General features: G+C 44.9%; 1 protein-coding gene across 5 annotated transcripts in view; it reads left to right on the forward strand.

Moving 5' to 3' along the window:
• LOC121539158 (palmitoyltransferase ZDHHC14) overlaps positions 1-20690 on the forward strand; it is a 111419-nt gene that overhangs the window by 80315 nt on the left and 10414 nt on the right. For 4 of the 5 annotated variants that reach the window (XM_041847452.2, XM_041847451.2, XM_041847454.2 and 1 more), the window contains exons 4-9: positions 2047-2202; positions 10509-10646; positions 11809-11857; positions 15274-15376; positions 16688-16797; positions 19854-19956. In XM_041847452.2, coding sequence (XP_041703386.1) covers positions 2047-2202; positions 10509-10646; positions 11809-11857; positions 15274-15376; positions 16688-16797; positions 19854-19956 — 659 coding nt within the window. The remainder of the gene's footprint in view (positions 1-2046; positions 2203-10508; positions 10647-11808; positions 11858-15273; positions 15377-16687; positions 16798-19853; positions 19957-20690) is intronic. The other variant, XM_041847455.2, reaches the window with a different exon arrangement.

Genomic DNA, 20690 nt, shown 5'->3' on the forward strand with positions numbered 1-20690 from the left:
CCATCGTTATGTTTGGACGAAAAAGGGGGTGGCTTGCAAGCCGAAGAACACCATCCCAACCGTGAAGCACGGGGGTGGCAGCATCATGCTGTGGGGGTGCTTTGCTGCAGGAGGGACTGGTGCACTTCACAAAATAGATGGCATCATGAGGAAGGAAAATTATGTGGCTATATTGAATCAACATCTCAAGACATCAGTCAGGAAGTTAAAGCTTGGTCGCAAATGGGTCTTCCAAATGGACAATGACCCCAAGCATACTTCCAAAGTTGTGGCAAAATGGTTTAAGGACAACAAAGTCAAGGTATTGGAGTGGCCATCACAAAGCCCTGACCTCAATCCTATAGAAAAAGCGTGTGCGAGCAAGGAGGCCTACAAACCTGACTCAGTTACACCAGCTCTGTCAGGAGGAATGAGCCAAAATTCACCCAACTTATTGTGGGAAGCTTGTCGAAGGCTACCCGAAACGTTTGACCCAAGTTAAACAATTTAAAGGCAATGCTACCAAATACTAATTGAGTGTATGTAAACTTCTGACCCACTGGGAATGTGATGAAAGAAATAAAAGCTGAAATAAATCATTCTCTCTACTATTATTCTGACATTTCACATTCTTAAAATAAAGTGGTGATCCTAACTGACCTAAGACAATGAATTTTTACTAGGATTAAATGTCAGGAATTGTGAAAAACTGAGTTTAAATGTATTTGGCTATGGTGTACGTAAACTTCCGACTTCATCTGTACTTGTATTTGACAGTGTTGATGAAATAACGTTAATTCGCTGTGACCATTGCTAGTTTAGACCACGCCTCTCTTGGTTGTATCTCTTCCATATTTGGCTTTGGGAGGTGGTACCATTTGGAGGTGTTTCCGCATGTTGGACCAATCAAAATCAACTTGATACCCACGTCATTTTCATCTCCAGATCCTTGGCGTTCATTGGTTTTATTGGTGATCAATCTACATTGAGGGGGTGTTTCTATGGCGATTTAAAGGAAAATACTTGAAATAAACAATAGGAACAGATTGTCTTCGCGGAGGGTTGATATTGAAATGTGTAAATAAATGTGTTTTGTATTCTGCGGATTTCATTTAGTAAAAGCCCATGTTTTCACTCAGAAACCTGCAGCCATTAGTTAGCTTGTCAGTTGTCATTCGAAGTAAGCGCCGTTCTGCCGCGGAGCAGCGCCACAGAGTTCTATTGAGCAGTGACCACTTTTTGATCATGCCTGTGATGAAATTCCATTCACTCTAAACATGCTAAATTCATCTAGTAAATCAAGTAAATCGTCTAACCTTTGAACCATATATGGTAGAGACATAGGGTTTGGACTATTGTTTTTCTGATGCAATTCTCTATTGAATCAATACATTTGAATGAAATAATCATTTTATGGGTGAATACCCTACATCATCATTTTTACATAATCATCCACACAGCAATTTCTCTCATCGTGATCATCCTCCCTGCTGCAACGCCGTTTTACTACATTTACCACTATGAGGGATTTTATTTTATTTATTTCTGCTGAGAAAATAACCTGTGACTTGCCAAATTGGGTTTCCTCCAGCTGAGACATTTACAGTGAGCGGAGTGCAGAGTGAAGTGCATGTTGTTCTGAGCAGGTCAGAATAGATGAGTCACAGTGTGACGTCAGGAGAGCAGGTGCTGAACAGTTCTGATTCTCTTTCTGCTTTCAGAGCCAGACATGAATTTAGTAATGAACCAACATTTTAAAAGGCTTTTCATTCTACTGTTCACATGACCAGTACACTACTAACAAATAGGTCTAGTTTATTGTGACAGTTCCATTTTGACTTGACTTTGGATCCTGTAGAGGCTTGTATGGACGGAGACCCTGTAACGCTCTACAGTGCCAGCTTTGTGCAGGACTGTAGTACCCTCCTCCCATACCGTATATATGTTGGAACTAGTCTACTCTTCAAATGCATGACAATGAATGAGGATTGAAGTGTATTGTTTGTCAAAAGTAGCAGACTGCAATTTAATTTCCAGATGATTAAGTCTAATGATTCTCCCTGACAGACGTAGCCAAGGGCTCCAGTTCGGGGTACCGGCCGCCCCCCAGGACGAAAGAGGTGGTCATCAATGGGCAGACGGTCAAGCTCAAGTACTGCTTCACCTGTAAGATCTTCAGACCACCGCGTGCCTCTCACTGCAGCCTTTGTGACAACTGTGTCGGTGAGTCACTGTGTGGGCCACACATGCTGGGAGGGTGGGCGGACTGAAGGTGAAGTGGGTGTTTGTGTGTGTATGTATGTACAGTGAGGGAAATTATTTTTGATTATATTTATATTATATTTGATCCTCTGCTGATTTTGTACGTTTGCCCACTGACAAAGAAATGATCAGTCTATAATTTTAATGGTAGGTTTATTTGAACAGTGAGAGACAGAATAACAACAAAAAAATCCAGAAAAACGCATGTCAAAAATGTTATAAATTGATTTGCATTTTAATGAGGGAAATAAGTATTTGTCCCCCTCTCAATCAGAAAGATTTCTGGCTCCCAGGTGTCTTTTATACAGGTAACGAGCTGAGATTAGGAGCACACTCTTAAAGGGAGTGCTCCTAATCTCAATTTGTTACCTGTATAAAAGACACTTGTCCACAGAAGCAATCAATCAATCAGATTCCAAACTCTCCACCATGGCCAAGACCAAAGAGCTCTCCAAGGATGTCAGGGACAATATTGTAGACCTACACAAGGCTGGAATGGGCTGCAAGACCATCGCCAAGCAGCTTGGTGAGAAGGTGACAACAGTTGGTGCGATTATTCGCAAATAGAAGAAACACAAAAGAACTGTCAATCTCCCTTGGCCTGGGGCTCCTTGCAAGATCTCACCTCGTGGAGTTGCAATGATCATGAGAATGGTGAGGAATCAGCCCAGAACTACGTGGGAGGATCTTGTCAATGATCTCAAGGCAGCTGGGACCATAGTCACCAAGAAAACAATTGGTAACACACTACGCCGTGAAGGACTGAAATCCTGCAGCGCCCGCAAGGTCCCCCTGCTCAAGAAAGCACATATACAGGCCCGTCTGAAGTTTGCCAATGAACATTTGAATGATTCAGAGGAGAACTGGGTGAAAGTGTTGTGGTCAGATGAGACCAAAATCGAGCTCTTTGGCATCAACTCAACTCGCCGTGTTTGGAGGAGAAGGAATGCTGCCTATGACCCCAAGAACACCATCCCCACCGTCAAACATAGAGGTGGAAACATTATGCTTTGGGGGTGTTTTTCTGCTAAGGGGACAGGACAACTTCACCGCATCAAAAGGACGATGGACGGCGCCATGTACCGTCAAATCTTGGGTGAGATCCTCCTTCCCTCAGCCAGGGCATTGAAAATGGGTTGTGGATGGGTATTCCAGCATGACAATGACCCAAAACACACGGCCAAGGCAACAAAGGAGTGGCTCAACAAGAAGCATATTAAGGTCCTGGAGTGGCCTAGCCACTCTCCAGACCTTAATCCCATAGAAAATCTGTGGAGGGAGCTGAAGGTTCGAGTAGCCAAACGTCAGGCTCGAAACCTTAATGACTTGGAGAAGATCTGCAAAGAGGAGTGGGACAAAATCCCTCCTGAGATGTGTGCAAACCTGGTGGCCAACTACAAGAAACGTCTGACCTCTGTGATTGCCAACAAGGGTTTTGCCACCAAGTACTAAGTCATGTTTTGCAGAGGGGTCAAATACTTATTTCCCTCATTAAAATGCAAATAAATTCATAACATTTTTGACATGCGTTTTTCTGGATTTTTTTGTTGTTATTCTGTCTCTCACTGTTCAAATAAACCTACCATTAAAATTATAGACTGATCATGTCTTTGTCAATGGGAAAACGTACAAAATCAGCAGGGGATCAAATACTTTTCTCCCTCACTGTATGTATGTACTCCTGTGTGTGCAAATGTGTTTGCCTATGTGTGCAGATCTTTTTCTATCTCTCCGTTTGTTTGTTTTCTGCATGTTTGTGTGCTCTGTATACAGTCGGGGAAAAAAGTATTTAGTCAGCCACCAATTTTGCAAGTTCTCCCACTTAAAAAGATGAGAGAGGCCTGTAATTTTCATCATAGGTACACGTCAACTATGACAGACAAAATGAGAGAAAAAAATCCAGAAAATCACATTGTAGGATTTTTAATGAATTTATTTGCAAATTATGGTGGAAAATAAGTATTTGGTCAATAACAAAAGTTTCTCAATACTTTGTTATATACCCTTTGTTGGCAATGACACAGGTCAAACGTTTTCTGTAAGTCTTCACAAGGTTTTCACACACTGTTGCTGGTATTTTGGCCCATTCCTCCATGCAGATCTCCTCTAGAGCAGTGATGTTTTGGGGCTGTCGCTGGGCAACACGGACTTTCAACTCCCTCCAAAGATTTTCTATGGGGTTGAGATCTGGAGACTGGCTAGGCCACTCCAGGACCTTGAAATGCTTCTACGAAGCCACTCCTTCGTTGCTCGGGCGGTGTGTTTGGGATCATTGTCATGCTGAAAGACCCAGCCACGTTTCATCTTCAATGCCCTTGCTGATGGAAGGAGGTTTTCACTCAAAATCTCACGATACATGGCCCCATTCATTCTTTCCTTTACACGGATCAGTCGTCCTGGTCCCTTTGCAGAAAAACAGCCCCAAAGCATGATGTTTCCACCCCCATGCTTCACAGTAGGTATGGTGTTCTTTGGATGCAACTCAGCATTCTTTGTCCTCCAAACACGACAAGTTGAGTTTTTACCAAAAAGTTCTATTTTGGTTTCATCTGACCATATGACATTCTCCCAATCCTCTTCTGGATCATCCAAATGCACTCTAGCAAACTTCAGACGGGCCTGGACATGTACTGGCTTAAGCAGGGGGACACGTCTGGCACTGCAGGATTTGAGTCCCTGGCGGCGTAGTGTGTTACTGATGGTAGGCTTTGTTACTTTGGTCCCAGCTCTCTGCAGGTCATTCACTAGGTCTTGTGATCATTTTGACCCCACGGGGTGAGATCTTGCGTGGAGCCCCAGATCGAGGGAGATTATCAGCGGTCTTGTATGTCTTCCATTTCCTAATAATTGCTCCCACAGTTGATTTCTTCAAACCAAGCTGCTTACCTATTGCAGATTCAGTCTTCCCAGCCTGGTGCAGGTCTACAATTTTGTTTCTGGTGTCCTTTGACAGCTCTTTGGTCTTGGCCATAGTGGAGTTTGGAGTGTGACTGTTTGAGGTTGTGGACAGGTGTCTTTTATACTGATAACAAGTTCAAACAGGTGCCATTAATACAGGTAACGAGTGGAGGACAGAGGAGCCTCTTAAAGAAGAAGTTACAGGTCTGTGAGAGCCAGAAATCTTGCTTGTTTGTAGGTGACCAAATACTTATTTTCCACCATAATTTGCAAATAAATTCATTAAAAATCCTACAATGTGATTTCCTGGATTTTTTTTCTCATTTTGTCTGTCATAGTTGACGTGTACCTATGATGAAAATTACAGGCCTCTCTCATCTTTTTAAGTGGGAGAACTTTCACAATTGGTGGCTGACTAAATACTTTTTTTCCCCCCACTGTATACACGTAGCTAAAAGCTATGTCATGTCATGGGGAGTAACATTCCTCCATAGGAATGTTAAGATGTATCTACTTCTATGGTGTTCGACAGATGAAGCATGCGCCTTCCAGCCGTTCCTCCCTCCTGAGACTCAGTGATCACTGCTCAGCCTCCACAGAGACACAGCCTCCCTCTTGTTGTGTTCTCCTGTTCTTTTCCTGAGACCCCATATGGCTAGGGATTTATGGGCTCATTAATGCCTAGCAGAGCAGAGAAAGATGGATGACCCAACTGTTATTATGAAATCTGGAGCCCCCCCCCCTCGTTTCATAACTCGCTCTGAATCACACCCCCCCCCAGGTGTGTTCTGTTGTGGGGAGATTGGAGCTTTTACAACACTCAGAGGAGGGACATTGATTTCACTGAACATCTTTCTCCCATCCTCCTCCATCTCCCTTTCTCCACCCTCATTCCCCCCCTGCAGTGCAGCCTGTCTGTCCCTTTCTCCCTATCTTTTTGTAGTGGAATAACAGGCCACTCCCTGAAGCAGTGGAGGAAGAAGCAGGAGGATTTGCTTCTCTCTTCCAGATGAGCAGTGAGCATGTTCTCTCTAGGCTTCTCGCTGTCTGGCTTGTCTGAGATTCTGTGACTGGCCAAGGGCTTTTCTCAACCGCTAGTGGGTGTCAGGTAAGGTGGAGGTGATAGGATCCTTAACAAGCCTCTCGAAGCACTTCATGATGACAGAAGTGAGTCCTACGGGGCAATAGACATTTAGTTCAGTTACCTTTCGCTTTCTTGAGTACAAGAACAATGGTGGACATTTTGAAGCAAGTGAGGACAACAGACTGGGATAGGGAGAGATTGAATATGACTGTGAACACTACAGCAAGCTGGTCTGCACATGCTCTGAGGACGCGGCTAGGGATGCTGTCTGGGCCAGCAACCTTGCGAGGGTTAATACGCTTAAATGTCTTACTCACGAAAGCCATGGAGAACGAGAGCTAATAATAATAAAGATTGATTGGATTTCCTTACCACAGGAACATCCTGTTTTAAGTTTCTGCCTATAGGAAGGGAGGAGCAGAATGGAGGCGTAATAATGATTTGCCGAAGGGAGGGCGGAGGAGGGCCTTGTAGCCGTCCCGGAAGGGGGAGTAGCAATGGTCAAGAGTCCTCGATGAGCGAGTAGCGCAGGCGATGTGTTGATAAAACTTTGGTAGTTTTTCCCTCAGATTTGCTTTATCAAAGTCCCCAGCTACAATAAATGTGTTTTCCAGTTTGGACAAAGTCCAGTGTAGTTTCTTGAGAGCCATCGCGGTGTCTGCTTGAGGGGGAATATACACGACCGTGACGATGACCGAAGAGAATTCTCTCGGGAGGTAATGCTGTCGGCATTTGGTATTCAAATCGGGAGAACAAAAGGACTTGAGTTCATGTACGTTACCACAATCACACCATGAGTAGTTCATCATGAAACATACACCTCCGCCCTGCCAACTCCTTATCTCCTCTCCTCCATATCATCCCTTCCGTGTCATGGACTCTTTACAACGTGATTAAACTTTGTTGCTCCTTGTTTCAGCTAGGTGCCTTCGGTTGCCTAGGCAGCGCGTCTCCCTGCAGCAGCACATGTAGTCAGGAGCGGAGAAGAGCTGAGAAGAGGATAAAATGTGCTTGTTTTTTTGTTTGTTTTTTGCTATTCAAACGATTAGAACGGTGATCGCAGTCATTTGGCTGAAAAATAACCTTCATCCAAAATTCCATGACGGTCACAGCCCTACTCATAACATTCTCTGTTTACTTTTCTCTTCCTTAAGCTCCTCTCCCAGCTCCCTCATACAGCATGCACATTCTTGATTATCTTGACATAGCTCCTAGCATGGAGATTTAAATGGCAAATATCCCAAAGCTGTGTATTTGGATAGTGTTCCAAATATCGATTGTTTTCACAACATTTTAAAGCTAAGCTCCGAAATGCACCTTGTATTGTATTGTATTGTATTCATGCATGCCCAGGCATATCTTGGAGGCATGTTGCCAGAACTGAATCCTGACATTAGGTTCTCTGAGACTGAAATCTGGCTTTGTGAGATTCATAACACACACACACAGACGTGCACACAGACACACGCTTGTGTGCGCACACAGCCTCATCACCAAACATCAAAGCCACCATTTCTTTTTTGCCCTTCTCAGTCTTTTATTTATATTGAAAGAGTGGTGTCTGAAGCAGTCTACATGGTAACAGTACTGAGTGGTGTCTGAAGCAATCTGCCTGGTAACAGTACTGAGTGGTGTCTGAAGCAATCTGCCTGTTAACAGTACTGAGTGGTGTCTGAAGCAGTCTACATGGTAACAGTACTGAGTGGTGTCTGAAGCAATCTGCCTGGTAACAGTACTGAGTGGTGTCTGAAGCAATCTGCCTGGTAACAGTACTGAGTGGTGTCTGAAGCAGTCTACATGGTAACAGTACTGAGTGGTGTCTGAAGCAGTCTACATGGTAACAGTACTGAGTGGTGTCTGAAGCAATCTGCCTGGTAACAGTACTGAGTGGTGTCTGAAGCAGTCTACATGGTAACAGTACTGAGTGGTGTCTGAAGCAATCTGCCTGGTAACAGTACTGAGTGGTGTCTGAAGCAATCTGCCTGGTAACAGTACTGAGTGGTGTCTGAAGCAGTCTACATGGTAACAGTACTGAGTGGTGTCTGAAGCAATCTGCCTGGTAACAGTACTGAGTGGTGTCTGAAGCAATCTGCCTGGTAACAGTACTGAGTGGTGTCTGAAGCAATCTGCCTGGTAACAGTACTGAGTGGTGTCTGAAGCAGTCTACATGGTAACAGTACTGAGTGGTGTCTGAAGCAATCTGCCTGGTAACAGTACTGAGTGGTGTCTGAAGCAGTCTACATGGTAACAGTACTGAGTGGTGTCTGAAGCAATCTGCCTGGTAACAGTACTGAGTGGTGTCTGAAGCAGTCTACATGGTAACAGTACTGAGTGGTGTCTGAAGCAATCTGCCTGGTAACAGTACTGAGTGGTGTCTGAAGCAATCTGCCTGGTAACAGTACTGAGTGGTGTCTGAAGCAGTCTACATGGTAACAGTACTGAGTGGTGTCTGAAGCAATCTACATGGTAACAGTACTGAGTGGTGTCTGAAGCAATCTGCCTGGTAACAGTACTGAGTGGTGTCTGAAGCAATCTACATGGTAACAGTACTGAGTGGTGTCTGAAGCAATCTGCCTGGTAACAGTACTGAGTGGTGTCTGAAGCAATCTACATGGTAACAGTACTGAGTGGTGTCTGAAGCAGTCTACATGGTAACAGTACTGAGTGGTGTCTGAAGCAATCTGCCTGGTAACAGTACTGAGTGGTGTCTGAAGCAGTCTACATGGTAACAGTACTGAGTGGTGTCTGAAGCAATCTGCCTGGTAACAGTACTGAGTGGTGTCTGAAGCAGTCTACATGGTAACAGTACTGAGTGGTGTCTGAAGCAATCTGCCTGGTAACAGTACTGAGTGGTGTCTGAAGCAGTCTACATGGTAACAGTACTGAGTGGTGTCTGAAGCAATCTGCCTGGTAACAGTACTGAGTGGTGTCTGAAGCAATCTGCCTGGTAACAGTACTGAGTGGTGTCTGAAGCAGTCTACATGGTAACAGTACTGAGTGGTGTCTGAAGCAATCTACATGGTAACAGTACTGAGTGGTGTCTGAAGCAATCTGCCTGGTAACAGTACTGAGTGGTGTCTGAAGCAGTCTACATGGTAACAGTACTGAGTGGTGTCTGAAGCAATCTACATGGTAACAGTACTGGCACACTTGACTCTACTATAGTGGTCATTTGCCTCCTGTCAGCTCCAAGTCCTCACACAGTCACACAAGTCCCTAATGGAGGTCTCTCAGGATGCTATTATCCATGTGCCCACAGTACCACTCATTCACAGACCTACTGAATAGACAGCAGCAGCAGTCTGAAACAGTAGCTAATCATGCCAGGGCTCAAAGGGAAGGCTCACTTCCTGTAATTTAGATGTAATGTGGAATATGGATAATTTCCATTATAATCACAGTTCACATTCTGCCAGGGTGGTTTAGGTAAGAGTGTGGTTAAGGTACCAAGAAGGCACACTGCTGTGTGTGTGTGTGCGCGCGCCCGCCTACCCACCCACCCCAGGGACAGGCACTTTACCTAAAAATAGCAACCTTTAATTTGCTATCAAGGTGGAAACAGTGAACTGTGTGTGGGTGTGGCTTACATACTGTGTGTCTTTGAATGCACTGCTGTATTTCAGAGGCATCCAGGCTCTGTCGTAGCCGGCCGCGACCGGGAGACCCATGGGGCGGCGCACAATTGGCCCAGCGTCGTCCAGGGTAGGGGAGGGAATGGCCGGCAGGGATGTAGCTCAGTTGGTAGAGCATGTTGTTTGCAACGCTAGGGTTGTGGGTTCGATTCCCACGGGGGGGCCAGTATTAAAAGTAAAAAAATAATGTATGCACTCACTAACTGTAAGTCGCTCTGGATAAGAGCGTCTGCTAAATGACTAAAATGTAAATGTAATGCCTCTACCAGCGTTTTTACCTGACTGTAGCCAGCTTCCTCTCGCTGGCGGGTAGGCAGTGTCTCAAAGCTCTAGTACGCTCAATATAAAAATTCCAGCTACAGCTTATTCTTTCTGTCTCTGTCATTCTCTCTGTCTCTGTCTCTGTCTCTGTCTCTCTCTCTCTCTCTCTCTCTCTCTCTCTCCCTCTCTCTCTCTCTCTCTCCTCCCTCTCTCTCTCTCTCTCTCTCTCTCTCTCTCTCTCTCTCTCTCTCTCTCTCTCTCTCTCTCTCTCTCTCTCTCTCTCTCTCTCTGCACCCTCCCCCTTTCTCGCTGTGTATCTCTCTCTCCCAAGCATCATTGCGCTTGCTTAATGTGTCTTTAATGCGAGTTTCTCTCTCTCTCTCCCTCCGCAGAGCGTTTTGACCACCACTGTCCCTGGGTGGGGAACTGTGTTGGGAAGAGGAACTACCGTTTCTTCTACATGTTCATCCTCTCCCTTTCCTTCCTCACAATCTTCATCTTCGCCTTCGTCATCACACATGTCATCTTACGTAAGTAACCCATATACACCTCTTCCTCCTGGTTCTGGTTGTGTCAGAGCAGCTAGCCAGCAGGCTCTAAGTGGGCGGGCGTTGTGAAGCCCAGCAGTATTCTGGCTCCTTACCATCCCCCCCAGAGTGAGCAGATAGTAGAGTCTGTGTGTGGGTGAGGGAGAGTGGATGGATGACTGCTGAGCTGGGAAAACAAATGGAGAAAAGAACGAAAGTCACAAATGAACCAACAGAGAATTCTCTCTTCAGTTGATCTCCTTTTGTATCCTTCTCTTGAATTTGACTTTGTGGGCGAAATATACATTCTAATCTCCTTCTGAAGAGAAGTCTGCTCTGTTTACAAAGTGTTAGATTGAGTCGGCCCACGTCACTATAACAAGGTTAACGAGCCTCTCTCCTGTACAGCCCATATAATTACAGTAGTCCTCTCAGAGTAGCTGTGAAGGGCACCTAGCGAGAAACACCTGTCACTTTTATGGATGAGACGAGCAGCACAGAGATCAATGTCTCTGGTGACTGAATTAGGCAAGACGGCCGTATTGGATTGTGCTCCTTCTCCTCCACTCTCTCTATCCTGTATCCCAGATGGCAGTTAAAATGGAATGGCAATTAAAGTGGGTGCGCTCTGTCTTGCTCAGCTTCAGCATAAACTTGCTGACTGAATAGAAAAGCTACTAAGTGTTTATGGTGTATGATATCCAATCCGCCCTGCATTATTCTGTGTAGGCCTATACACAGCACAGGGAGAGCTGGAAGCCACTTTATACTCTGAAGGCTTATCATCATCTTGGGTGCCAATACAGACAGGTTCCCTTCTGCTGCTCTCATAATCCTAGCCTATTAGTCAAAACATTTCGCTGTAGACTAACGATGTTGTCTCTTTTTGAGAAGGGCTCTCACTCCCTAACATAGTGTCAGATATATTGTAGGTGCCATGGTATTTTGACCTTCCAACTGGTATTGTTGTATGTTGTCAGCTTTGAGGGTATTGGGCTCGATCCCCTAGCAGCCTACAGTACATCTGGCTTAGCTCCATTCAAAGCCAAGCTCTGCAGCTGACCTTTCACCTCACTCAGTCTAAAGGTTTTTTTCTGATTGAAGTTTTAGATTATTTCGAATGTTTAACTGTTATTAAACTCTCTCCTCTTGTCTCTCACTGCAGGATCCCATCGAGAAGGGTTCCTCAACGCACTCAAAGACACTCCTGCCAGATATCCTTTCTCACAATGGTGTGATGGATGCAAGTTGTGTGTTTCCTCTCTTCTCCCTTCTCCTACCAGTCCCTGCCTCTTCCATGCTGTGACCTGTTCTGTTCCTCAGCTCTGCTGTGCATGAATGCTGTCTCAACTTGGCCTCTATGTGGCTCCCTCCCTCCCTCTCCATCTAAATTGTCTCTATCTCTCTGTACAGTATCTCTCTCTCTCAATCCTATCTCCCTCCCTCCCTCCCTCTCTCAGTGGTGTTGTGTTCCAAACAGCAGGATTTGTCTTGTTGTGTCCTCCGAGAGGTTGACAGCCGCCTGGGGTGAAGAGGCTGACCCTGTGGCTGACCCTGTGGCTGACCCTGTGGCTGACCCTGTGGCTGACCCTGTGGCTGACCCTGTGGCCACTACTATTCAAACGTCTACTAGAAGCTAGCTGCTAGCCAACCCATAGTCTCTGTACAACTGCAGAGGAACAGTAGTTTTGCTTTTATTTTACGGCCAGGCAATTTTTTTCTGCATAGATCAAATAGTTATTACAATAGATTTATTTTTTATTTATTAGAATGCTTTTCAGTTTTCAGCAACAAAAGTGCAAATCCTCAACATGGAACTCTTCTATGATTTCTCTGTAACCTCTACTAGTGTGTCGCTAGTCACCCCTCATCTCCCAGACAACTGTAGACTGTATTCTCCATTTCAACGACCCGGCCCTAGGGTAATCTATAATCTGCCAGCCAGGCTGCTTGATGTGTGAGTGTCTGTATCTCTGACTGTAGGGCTTCATTTGTCTGTAGGCATGCTGCAGCTGCTGCTCTCTCCTCTCTTAGGGAGATAAGAAGCACGTCAGGCCCTCTGGTGAGGAACCACGTGGCAGGTTCAGCTGATAACACAGCAGCCCAATGTTGTACAGCATCTCAGCGCTTTAAAAAGGCAGGCAGGGGAATGAGGTCTGATAACATCTATCTCACCAGTCTCCTGTATGTGAATGATGACATCCTTTGCTTGTCCTTGAGAGACCGCAGAAGGGGCAGAAAGTCATCATGGAGGAGACAGTAGTTGGATTAACTCTGTCCTGCCCGTGTGTGTGTACGTTTGTGTGTGGTGTGTACGTGTGTGTTGTCTCTTTTCTTTTAGTGTATATATTCTGGTGGCTGTGTGTGTATGCAAGGCTGGCTCAGGAGTCAGGACAGAATGACAGTAGTAGCAGCAGTCCAGGGGAAGCACTTTTGCATAACTCCTCTCACTCGGATTAGGGCTGGGCAGTATACCCTATTTTACAATATACCGGTATAGATGCACAGACCGATTTTGGGTTTTTACTTTACCTTCTATAACGGTATTTGAATGTTTAGTTTGTTAAATGTGATACACCGTTTGTAACGTCCATTTTAAAGTTTACTCCGCTACTTGAGTCATCTCTCTCTCTCTCTCTCTCTCTCTCTCTCTCTCTCTCCATGCCGCTTTCCACACAGACCTAGTCCTGCCCCCTGTCACTCAAGGAGCGCATTTGTTGTTGCTCAACCACGAGACACTTGCGTTCAGTCTGCATGATGAATGCAGCAATGTTGATGACAACGATGCTGTTCCTTTGCTTCTTAATATAAATTCACAAGCGTTCTATAATTACACTATTAGTTTGTGTTTCTTACATCTGCAAACAGTTTGTCTTTTCTTAGCAAGTTGTGGCTGAATCACGTTAGCCGCTAACGCTATTTAGCTGGCTAGCTAATAAATGTTCTGAGTCAGAGTAAACGTAGCTAGCTATACAGCCTGATAGCAGTAATGGTGTAGGCCTAAATCAGCATTGTGTTTGTGCAATAGTATCTTCTAAATCAAAGAGGAATAGGCATAGCATGAATATGTTAGCTACATAAAGCTATATGAATATGTTAGCTACATAAAGCTATATGAATATGTTAGCTACATAGAGTAGACTAGGCTTAATCTGTGTCCGGGAAACCATAAAGTAGCTAAGAGAACATTTAATGTAGCCAAATATTATAGGGACCCCTAGGAAACACTGACCAACACTTTGGTTCCTAACCTGTCACAATTACTCCTCCCTGGCATTTTCATTTGGTGTCATGTCAAACACTGTATTCGAAGTGCCCACTATTATATTCTAACTATAGAATTGGAATAAGCATTCTATTTCCATGATTCCAATAGTTCACCCAAGTGTTTTGATCTAAATTGTGAGTCATATCGCAATTGCAACATTTGGTAAAAAATAAGGCCTAGGGCCTCCCGAGTGGCGCAGCGGTCTAAGGCTCTGCATTGCAGTGCTAGAGGTGTCACTACAGACTCGGGTTCGATCCCGGGCTGTATCACAACCGTCTGTGATCGGGAGTCCCATAGGGCAGCGCACAATTAGCCCAGCGTCGTCCAGGTTAGGGGAGGGTTTGGCTGGGGGGGCTTTACTTGGCTCGGTCGTCAGTTGAACGGTGTTTCCTCCGACACATTGATGCGGCTGGCTTCCGGGTTAAGCGGGCGGGTGTTAAGAAGCGCGGTTTGGCAGGTCATGTTTCGGAGGACGCATGACTCGACCTTGGGGAGATCGAAATTGGGGAGAAAAAGTGGGTAAAATACAAACAAACAAAAATAATAAAAACACAAGGCCTAGATTATTTTGCCCATATCACGCAGCCCTACGTGGCAGTGTGGAAATTATCTCAAATGAGTTCAGGAAATGCAGAAATGGATGAAAATGCAGAAATTGTTGGTTTAAGTTAGTTGAACAGTATAAAAAAAACTATGGAGAAAGACCCATCAAAATCACTTAATATATGTGTTGCCACCCTAGGATCACGCACCAGCAAATTTAGGACTTATTATTCAAAAAACATAAAATATCGTCAGAAATGTGAAAAAAAATACTGCCATCTTTTGGCCATATCGCCCAGCCCTAACACTGATCTGCCGCTGCTCCTGATTCTGATCCCGATTCCGATCCTGCTGCTCCTGTTCTTTGAGACCACTGTTCCACTGTACTACCAAATGAACAGAGGGCCAGGCTAGCTAGAGAAAGGACAGGCATTACTGCTGTTAGTACTATGTGTATACATGTCCTTTCTTCTGCTCTGTGTGTTTGATGTGTGTATGTGAGGGAGGGAGAGCGGATGTGTGTTTGTCTCTGTCTGTCAATAAGAGAGCGTAACCGGTGTGAAATGGCTAGCTAGTTAGCTGTGCGCGCCTGTAGCGTTTCAATTGGTGATGTCACTCGCTCTGAGACCTTGAAGTATATTTACCCCTTGCATGAGTGATAGGTAATGATGCTTCGTGTGTTCAGAGGGTCCCTGGTTCGAGCCCAGGTTGGGGCAAGGAGAGGGTTTGAAGCAAACTTGTTTCAATACCATGCACCTGTTACTGAGCTGTAGCATATTGACTGTGTGTGTGTCAGATTTTCCTTAACCCTTTGGTCACTGTGCTGGAGGTGGTGGTGTGTTTCTTCTCTATCTGGTCCATAGTGGGGCTGTCTGGGTTCCACACATACCTGATCAGCTCCAACCAGACCACAAACGAAGATGTGAGTACATGTACACACACTCTCTCTCTGCTTCACGAGTTAAGAGGATTGGTAAGTGTTTAACTGGATTTCTCTTAAATTGCTGAAGTTCTCATGTGTAAGACATCCAGTACCTGCAGGGTTCATCCGTACTCCCATCCTTCTCCTGTCTCCTACCAGATTACACAGACACTACTAAACCCCCATCCTTCTCCTGTCTCCTACCAGATTACACAGACACTACTAAACCCCCAGCCTTCTCCTGTCTCCTACCAGATTACACAGACACTACTAAACCCCCATCCTTCTCCTGTCTCCTACCAGATTACACAGACACTACTAAACCCCCAGCCTTCTCCTGTCTCCTACCAGATTACACAGACACTACTAAACCCCCATCCTTCTCCTGTCTCCTACCAGATTACACAGACACTACTAAACCCCCAGCCTTCTCCTGTCTCCTACCAGATTACACAGACACTACTAAACCCCCATCCTTCTCCTGTCTCCTACCAGATTACACAGACACTACTAAACCCCCAGCCTTCTCCTGTCTCCTACCAGATTACACAGACACTACTAAACCCCCAGCCTTCTCCTGTCTCCTACCAGATTACACAGACACTACTAAACCCCCAGCCTTCTCCTGTCTCCTACCAGATTACACAGACACTACTAAACCCCCAGCCTTCTCCTGTCTCCTACCAGATTACACAGACACTACTAAACCCCCCAGCCTTCTCCTGTCTCCTACCAGATTACACAGACACTACTAAACCCCCCAGCCTTCTCCTGTCTCCCTACCAGATTACACAGACACTACTAAACCCCCAGCCTTCTCCTGTCTCCTACCAGATTACACAGACACTACTAAACCCCCAGCCTTCTCCTGTCTCCTACCAGATTACACAGACACTACTAAACCCCCAGCCTTCTCCTGTCTCCTACCAGATTACACAGACACTACTAAACCCCCAGCCTTCTCCTGTCTCCTACCAGATTACACAGACACTACTAAACCCCCAGCCTTCTCCTGTCTCCTACCAGATTACACAGACACTACTAAACCCAGGCAGCAGTTTGTGTTTTTCCTCTAGTGGATGGTTGAGTTTAGTGGAAGACAGCCAGATCTGAGTCTGATCTCATTTATTTCCAGGCAGTTTGCCTCATCACTCACCACTGTAGAGCTGCCTGGGACATTACAGACACACATACAGAAGGAACCGAATGTTCCCCCGGACAAAAGTCTGAGAAAATTGATCTTCCCTTTTAAATACAAAGATGTTTTTAACCCCTCGTGTACTGCTCTGACTGTGGCTTTTTCTGTTTCAGATAAAAGGGTTGTGGTCGTCTAAAAAAGGGAAAGACAATTATAACCCCTACAGCCACGGAAACATTTTCACCAACTGCTGTGCAGCGCTGTGTGGACCCCTACCACCCAGGTAAGGACAGGCCTGTGTTTGCATGTGAGTCTGACATTATCTGGCTCTGTATATTTGGAGTTACTCAGAATGTAACATATGGCACGCAATCATCCTCTGTCATAGAGAAATCTCAAATCCAATAGTTCTTCTCATTCTAGGAGAAAACTGTTTTTCCCGTGACTGTAATTTGCTGCATTGTCAGAAAGCTAAAATAGGTCTGTCACACAGAGCTCATCTTGATGTCTCTAGAGAGCTGCTGCTGTGAAATCATCTGCATGCAGCTTTTCTCATTCAGACCTCTGATAGTACAAAGGATTCCAGCACCTCTCAAACTATGCACATAGTCATTGTATCTATAGAATCATAGCCATTGGTTGCTTATTAGCTGGTCTTATCCAACACTTCCTTCTCGACAGAATTTGCATTCAGACACATCATCAATGTAACCTTTTCATTTGGATTACCTCACTGTGTGTATAACTCATAGTTGAAACCCCATTCCATGACTGTTACGACCTATGGTCTCATTCTGTCTCTCTCCCAACACCCTAAGTGCCTCCCCTCACAATCTACACACTCTCTGTGGTGAAGGCTCTGGTTCTTCACACTTACTCAGTCTCTATCTCCCCTTATCTTTACAGCCCAGGTTTCCCATCTCTGACGAGACAACACGACATGCAGAACCTCCTCTGTGGCTTGACCGGGTGGTTTAACTCTAAGCTGTGTCCCAAATAGCACCCTATTCCCTATGTAGTGCACTTATTTTGACTAGGGCCCATAGGGCTCTATAGTGAATAGGATGCCATTTGGGACACGTCTAAAAGGCATGGTACAGTGCGTCTGTAGCAGGTTATTAACAGTGAGGCAAGACAGTCTCTTCTAGGTAAAACATATGTACAGGGCCAGGGGGAACCGGGGGATAAACAGTGGAGAGAAATTAAAAAAGCTTTTAGCTCTGGGCCTGTCAGTGTGTTTGCCTGCACTCTGTGTAACAGTCCCAACTCAGCCTCCACTGCCCACATCATTACTCACTGGTAATGACTCTACTGGGTGGCAAGGGACAGTACTCACTGGGCAGGTGGTGGGCAAGGGAGGGGGGCAGCTGTGTGTGTGTACATTCTATTTGTCTTCAGTTTTCACAATTCCACCTCCACCTGCCTGTCTGGTGAATTTCTGTAAGAGACTAGCTAGCTCTGAGTCAACAGGCTCTCTGTTACTGATTACCCTGCACACACACACATTCCATTAGAGCTGAGCTGTTACTGTTTCATATCAACACACAGCCCCTCCATGTTGATGAATGGATGTTGCCTTACACGGTTAGCCCGTGACTTAGTCTCTCTATGTGCTTACACATACCCACACACCCCCTTATACAAACACACATGCATCCTTAGACACATACACTACCAGTCAAAGGTTTGGACACACCTACTCATTCAAGGGTTTTTCTTTATTTTAAAAATGTTTTACATTGTAGAATAATAGTGAAGACATCAAAACTATGAAATAACCAAAAAAGTGTTAAACAAATCAAAATATATTTTATGCTTGAGATTCTTCAAATAGCCACCCTTTGCCTTGATGACAGCTTTGCACACTCTTGGCATTCTCTCATCCAGCTTCATGAGGTACTCACCTGGAATGCATTTCAATTAACAGGTGTGCCGCCTTAAAAGTTAATTTGTGGAATTTCTTTCCTTAATGCGTTTGAGCCAATCAGTTGTGTTGTGACAAGGTAGGGGGTATACAGAACATAGCCCTATTTGCTAAAAGACCAAGTCCATATTATGGCAAGAACAGCTCAAATAAGCAAAGAGAAACGACAGTCCATTACTTTAGACATGATGTTCAGTCAATCCGGAAAATGTCAAGAACTTTGAACGTTTCTTCAAGTGCAGTCGCAAAAACCATCAAGCGCTATGATGAAACTGGCTCTCATGAGGACCGCCACAGGAATGGAAGACCCAGAGTTACCTCTGCTGCAGAGGATAAGTTCATTAGAGTTACCAGCCTCAGAAATTGCAGCCCAAATAAATGCTTCACAGAGTTCAATTAACAGACACATCTTAACATCAACTGTTCAGAGGGGACTGTGTGAATCAGGCCTTCATGGTCGAATTGAGATGGTTTGGGATGAGTCGGACGGCAGAGTGAAGGAAAAGCAGCCAACAAGTGCTCAGCATATGTGGGAACTCCTTCAAGACTGTTGGAAAAGCATTCCAGGTGAAGCTGGTTGAGAGAATGCCAAGAGTGTATAAAGCTGTCATCAAGGCAAAGGGTGGCTACTTTAAAGAATCTCAAGTATAAAATATATTTAGATTTGTTTAACACTTTTTTGGTTACTACATGTCATAGTTTTGATGTTTTCAATATTATTCTACAATGTAAAAATAAAGAAAAACCCTTGAATGAGTAGGTGTGTCCAAACCTTTGATTGCTACTGTACGTGCTCAGCCACACAAAAATATACACACACACACACTATAAGACAATCATCTTGCTTAACCTCAGCAGGTTCATGTCTAACCAGCCATGTGCCAGCCCAGCAATGGTAATGATAGAACAGAGATAATGATTCACTCCGCTGATCGTTGTATGACCTAAATGATTGAATACCAAGAGGAGAGCCTGCATACAGAGTGAAACATTAGATACAACGCTCCTTTAGTGGGTTTCTCTGTGTGGTTCTTTTGGCCCTCCTATTCACTCACAGTATTGACTCTCAGAAAGTCATCTAATTTCATCTGTATTCTGTATCCTCTTAACATCCCACGGGGGGCCAGTATGAAAAATGTATGCACTCACTAACTGTAAGTCGCTCTGGATAAGAGTGTCTGCTAAATGACTAAAAAATAAAAATAAACATTGAGTTACATTGTGTAAGGATGTCTGCAAGGAAAGCAAAGTATTTCATTCACAAATCTCTGCAAATTCACAAGTGTCTGCCTTGCCTCAAAGTACAGAATTGAAATAGACTTGGGCTGTAGCCGTATTCACTTGTCGAGGAAGGGATCTAAAATATTCTGATATTATTGAATGGTTTTCTCAGATATTTCTCTCTCTCTCCTCAGTCTCATCGACAGAAGAGGCTTTGTCCAATCAGACACGCCGCAGCCCACCCCGCCAACCAATGGCATCACCATGTATGGATCCACCCAATCACAGAGCCACATGGTGAGCCATTCTCCACTCTGTGTCTTTTCCAAACCTACTTATGACCATGTCAGTGCAAACCAAACCAAACCACACCCACCATCTTAATATGGCTTATGTATTGCCTTTATTACCATATATCACTTGGCCTCTTGAAGATTAGATAGCTATAGGTTCCTTATGAAAGATCAAGCATGTTGAACAGTGATATCATTGGGTCAGCCATTCCGGGCCTTGAGTGGAGGGTGGCTGCACAGTGATCATCATTGGCTGACTCAACCTGAAAAACCCAGGAAAGGGTATGGCAGCGGTTGCTGTGCCAGGCCCTGATTGTGTGGCAGTGCCAGCTTCTCCAGCTCTCCTCTCATAGTAGCCTGATTGTCTAGCTGTTGTCTTATATCCTGCTCTTTTTTTCATCTGTAAACAAACGGCTCTACTGTCTGCCTTGCCATCTAGATAGATAAACTATCCCAATCAAACTCTGGGGAATTATGATGACCAGCAGCATCATGGTGTATTATTGCAATCATCAACATTGGTAATTGGTTTAGAGTTGGACCATGGCCCTGTTTCCACGCGATGGGGTCAAGGGCAGAGTAGGTTTAGAGTCTCTCTCTCGCTCTCTCTCTTTCTTTTCCCCCAGTTAGGATTGATGAATAAATACCACTGCTCCCCTCATCCCAAGCTAGCAAGCCAACTGACAAGGCTGTTAATCTCTCATTCTCTCCCTCCAGCTCCTCTCAATCTAAAAAGCC

Source organism: Coregonus clupeaformis, chromosome 25 (genome assembly GCF_020615455.1).
Source record: "Coregonus clupeaformis isolate EN_2021a chromosome 25, ASM2061545v1, whole genome shotgun sequence".
In the NCBI taxonomy this organism is placed as follows: domain Eukaryota; kingdom Metazoa; phylum Chordata; class Actinopteri; order Salmoniformes; family Salmonidae; genus Coregonus; species Coregonus clupeaformis.